Genomic DNA, 5,084 nt, shown 5'->3' with positions numbered 1-5,084 from the left:
TGCAAAATCCTGTCAGCTTTACAAGCACAAAATTCCCATTAATGACCTGTGGCTGCAGACACCAAAGCCACAGCTGAGTGGCCTTCAAGATCTCCCATCTCTATGTCAGAAGCCCACCAGGACCCATCACACCAGAGCACATCTGTGCAGGGGTTCTGTACCAATGGAGCAGTCAGGTCATGTCGGAGAGGTGAAGGTGCATGCAGCCCCTGTGGAAAAACCAGTGTGACCATTGCATCCGCGGGTGAGGATCCAGCAGCATCTTCCCTTGCTGGACTGACCTCCTCCAGCCCATAGCTGTGTGATCTGGCTCTGTGGTGGGATCCTCCCTCAACACCACGCCTGACTCCACAGGCTAAAGCTGTCTCACATCCATCCATGTCAATGTATGTATCTAGCACCATCCCCACCATTCCCATGCCATCTTCATCCATCCCTCCATCCATCTCTCCCTCCATCCATCCCTCCATCCCTTCATCCCTCCCTCCATTTCTCCCTCCATCCATCTCTCCCTCCATCCCTCCATCCATCTACCACCATTGGACCAGTTGACAAAACCACCTTAAAAAAGGGAAACCGAGGAAGTTGGGATGAATAACCCGCTGAAGGCCACTGGGTGGTGTAGGGTCAGTTCATTCCCATCCAGCATTTCCCTTGAACCAAATAAAATGAAAGACAATAAAAGCCAAAGCAGGAGGAACAGGGGAGCAGCCTGGGGGACGGAGGCTCCGGACCCCCCAACGCACAGCCCCGTTCCTCCCGTCTTCCCTTGGGGGCCGCACGGGAAGGCCGACGGGATGAAATTGGGGCAGGGCAAGGAGCTGTGCCCCTGGGAAGAGCAGGTGGGAGAGGGTAGGAGGAAATGATCCAGCACTTTGAAGTCTGGTCAACTTTTAACATCCCGGCGAGCTGCGCCCGTGGCCACGCTCCGAGGCCCGGGGCCTGATTTTCCACATTCTGCCCTTTGATGCCGGAGGCCGCCATGTTACAGATTAACGAGCCGGGGCGGACGGCCTGCACCTGCCAGCACCGTGCCGGATCCAGCCCTGGGATCGCAGGCAGGGACTGGCGTCCAGGATGGCGACGGAGCCGCTGCCCCCCCCGCCCATCCCCAAGCATCCCCCCGAGCTGACCCTCTACCCCCAACCCCAAGGCCACTTTTTGGTGCCTGTCCTGTCCCCCTCTCCCTCTCCTTCCTTCCTCTTTCGTTTGCTCCTTGGAAAAAACCTCACTGGTGTATTTTAACAAGCGGGAGACCCCCCCTTTCCCCCCTCCCAGCACCCCCTAATCCCAGGGCAGCACCCCCCTGCCCAGCCCTGCCTGCCCACCGCCGCTGCCGGCCGCGTCCCTCCGCCGCGCTGGCACGCTCTGCCGCTCTTTCGTTAAAAAAGAAAATGTCTTTCTCCTCCACCCAGAGCTCCTCCTGGCCAGAAATCCAGCGGGAAGGCAGGCTGCTCCCAGATCTCCTCCTCCCAGGGATGCAGAGGCGAAAGTTTTCCTTCTAATAAGCCGGGGGACACCGATGAGACACCGGGCCTGGGGGTCCGCATTTTATTCCCGTGGAGGGTAAAGATCCTGGAGGTGGGAGCCTGAATGATCCTGGAGCAGGCCTGGGAGCAGAAATTTAAAAAAAAAAAAAAAAAAAAAAAAAGGAAAAGAAATGGAAAGATAAATTTGGGGTTCTCGCCCGTTTTTGGAGCAGCAGCTCCGCGGCTCCCTTCGGAGCTCCCAGGGAACCTCGGCTGGATGCTGAGCCGGGACTGAAAACCACCGGGGCGAAGAACGGAATAAAAAGAAAAATCGGTTGAAAGGTTTGTCATTTTCCCAGAGGACGATTTAGCCCCCAAACCGAAGCAGCTTTCTTTCACCGTCCCCCCAAAAAAAGGCTTTGGGGTGCGGAGGGGCGATGCTGCCGGCGGGGAAACCCGCGGTGCGCAACCAGCGACCGCCCGGCTTTTTCTTTTCTCCCCCACTGCAGAAGATGCTGAGAACCGGCGGGAGATCCGCACGAAACGAAATCCCGGCCCCGCGCAGGGCTCCGCGGCTTTGCCACCGCCCGGGAGCTGCGGGGGAGCGGGGGCGGAGGGGCCGCACCCCCGGCCCGGCCCCGGGGAGGGGGAGAAAACAGCGAGGGGAAACCAAAAAAAAATTTTAAAAAATTAAATTAAATGGAATTCAATTAGATTAAATTGATTTAAATTAAATTCCATCAATGATCCGGAGCGGGGCACGGCTCCCGCGCTGTCCCCGCATCCCCCATCCCTCCGCGGGTGCGCTCCGCTCCGCGCCCGGCTGCGCTCTCCGCCAGCCGGCTGACCCAGCCCCGCTTCTTTATTTCCTTTTTTTTCTTTTAAATATAAATAAACATTTCAAACGGAGATTAATTTTTTCTCTCTCTCTTTCGGAAATAAAAATAAAAAAATAAAAGCGCTTTGGCGACGCGCTCGCTCCAGTTTTAGGCTCTCATTTCTGTGGGATTCCATGTATTTTTTTTTTTTCCTCCCCCCCACCCCCTTTTCTCTTCTTCCCCGCAGCCTCTTGCGGGACTGTGGCCGCGGAAAGCCCGCGGGCGCGCAGCAGCGCTCTCCTCTCCGCGGGGGGAAGGATCCGCGGGTGCCCGCACGGACTATTTCAATGCAGCCAAGTGGAAAATAGACTTTCAACCCGCTTTGTGCGGGTGGGGAGGGCTGGCCCCCGCCTCCGCGGGCCAACAAAACTCAGAGCAGAGCCAAACTGCGGAGTGAACTCGGGACCGGCCCGCGCAGGTGCTGCGCGCCCCGCGCAGGGGGGGAAAAAAAAAAAAAAAAACCACAAAATTGACAGTTATTGGTTTTTTTAAAAAAAAAATTTATTTTTATTCCCAGCGCGGGATCGGACCCGTGGGAAGAGCGGGCTTTTGTCCGCGGGGATGGTCCTGCCTTTGGAGGGGGGGGTTACGCGGAGGGGAGCGGAGCTTGCGCGGGAGGCGGGGAGCCGCGGCGGGGCGCGGGGGAGGGCTTCACCCCCCTCCCTCCCTCCCTCCCACCCGGCCGGCAGCATCCCGAGTTACGAACCGCCGCTGCGGACATATATATATATATATTTTTTATAAAAAGAGAAACAGAAAAGAAAAAAAAAATAAAAGAGGATTTATTTTTTTTTTTTTTTAAAAAAGAAGAAGGAAAACCCACCCGCAGCCGGAGCCCCTCTCCCACAACTTCGCGGCGCGCCTGCGGGAGCGGCTCCAGTCCACTTTTTCGGGCGCTCTCTGCCTCCCCCTGCCCGTCCTGCCTGCCCCTGCCCGTCCTGCCTGCCCCTGCCTCCCCCTGCCCGTCCTGCCTCCCCCTGCCCGTCCTGCCTCCCCCTGCCCGTCCTCCCTGCCCCTGCCTCCCCCTGCCCGTCCTGCCTCCCCCTGCCTGCCCCAGCATCCCCCTGCCCGTCTTTGCCTTCCCCCGCCCGTCCTCCTTCCCCCTGCCTCTCCTTGCCCCTGCCTCCCCCTGCCTGTCCCTGCCCGTCCTGCCTCCCCCTACCCGCCCTTGCCTCCCCCTGCCCGTCCTGCCTGCCCCCGGCCTCCCCCTGCCCGCCCCTGCCCGTCCTGCCTCCCCTGCCCGCCCCTGCCCGCCCCTGCCTGCCCCGGCCCCAGCAGGTGAGGCCGCCCCCTCCCTCCTCCGGGCCCCGCCAGGTACCGGCCGTATTTGTACCGGCTGCCGGGGCCTTGCGGGGTGCGTGGGCGCCCGCGGGTGGGCGGCGGGGCGGGTGCGTGTGTGTGTGCGTGTGCGTGTGCGTGTGTGTGTGTGTGTGCGTGTGTGTGTGTGAGCGCTGCCCAGGGGGAGGTTTCTTGCACACGCACCCGCACACACACACACACACGCGCGCGTCCCCGCAGGAACAGCCCCGCTCCGGCCCCCCCCCCACCCCCCCCCCCCTCCCTCCGCTCCCGGCTCACACCATGTTCCAGCCGTCCGCGAAGCGCTGCTTCACCATCGAGTCCCTGGTGGCCAAGGACACCCCCCACCTCAGCCCCGAGGAACCCCCGCGCCCCGCCGCCCTCGCCTACCCCGGCCCCCGCCGCCGCCGCCGCCACCGACGCCGCCGCCTTCGCCCCCGGCTTCCAGGGCGCCGCCGCCGCCGCCGCCGCCGCCGGCCGGGCCCTCTACGGCAGCGCCGAGCTCGTCTTCCCCGAGGCCGTGGGGCACCCGGCGCTGCCCGTCGGACCCCACCAGCTGGGGGGGTCGGGGCTGCCGCACCCCCACTCCTTCTTCGGGCCGCAGCACCGCGACCCGCTCAACTTCTACCCCTGGGTGCTGCGGAACCGCTTCTTCGGGCACCGCTTCCAAGGTGAGCGCTCGGGCATCGCCAACCGGCCCCCCGGGGGGCTCTCCCCGGGGCGCCGAGGGGGTGCGGAGAAAGGGGGGCTGCCACCGGCGGGGCCCGTCCACCGGGGAGGCCGGGGGGAGACCCGGAGGCAAAAAAACCTGTTGCTGCGGTGCCTGCGCGCACCCCCGGGGTCCGGGGCGTTTGCACCCTCGGGGCTCGGTGGATTTGCACCCCCGGCGTTTGCAACCCCGGGGCTCGGTGGATTTGCACCCCCGGGGCTCGGTGCGTTTGCACCCCCGGTGCGCCCCCGCAGCCGCAGCCCCGCTGCCGGTGGGGGACAGCGGGGCGGGGGGGGCGACAGGAGCAGCCCCGCGGTAGCTCCGCCGCCGGCGGAGCGGGGTCCCGGCCGGGCACCGCGGGGCTCCCGGGGACGGGAGCGGCGCTGCCGCCTCCCTGCGATGCTCCGCGGCTGGCGGAGTTTGGGTTTCTCCTTTTCGGGAACGAAGGGAGAGATTGCGGTGGCTCGCGGCTGCACAGCGAGATTTTGGTTGATCTCACGGCTTCTCTCTTTTCTGTTTCTTTCTTTCTTTCGTTCATTTTTTCTTTCTTTTCCCCTTTTCTTTTATTTTCTTTTATTTTCTTTCTTTTTTCTTTTTTTTTTCTTTCTTTCTTCCTTTTTCTTCTCGTTTTCTTTTTTTGACTCTCTCATTTACCTTTCTTCTCTTTCTCTCCTTTTCTGTCTCTCTCTTTCTTACAGTCCCCTTTCCTTTCCTTTCCTTTCCTTTCCA

At 61.8% G+C, this 5,084-nt stretch overlaps 1 protein-coding gene across 1 annotated transcript in view; it reads left to right on the top strand.

Moving 5' to 3' along the window:
• The first annotated feature begins 3,928 nt into the window (after positions 1-3,928).
• LOC147415735 (homeobox protein EMX1-like) overlaps positions 3,929-5,084 on the top strand; it is a 9,200-nt gene continuing 8,044 nt past the window's right edge. The window contains 2 exon segments of the mRNA XM_086464619.1: positions 3,929-4,051; positions 4,053-4,317. Of these exon segments, the coding sequence (XP_086320745.1) occupies positions 3,929-4,051; positions 4,053-4,317 (388 nt within the window).

Source organism: Leptosomus discolor, chromosome 4 (genome assembly GCF_034619465.1).
Source record: "Leptosomus discolor isolate bLepDis1 chromosome 4, bLepDis1.hap2, whole genome shotgun sequence".
In the NCBI taxonomy this organism is placed as follows: domain Eukaryota; kingdom Metazoa; phylum Chordata; class Aves; order Leptosomiformes; family Leptosomidae; genus Leptosomus; species Leptosomus discolor.
Note: the sequence above shows the minus strand (reverse complement) of the source record. Positions and strands in the feature narration are given on the sequence as shown.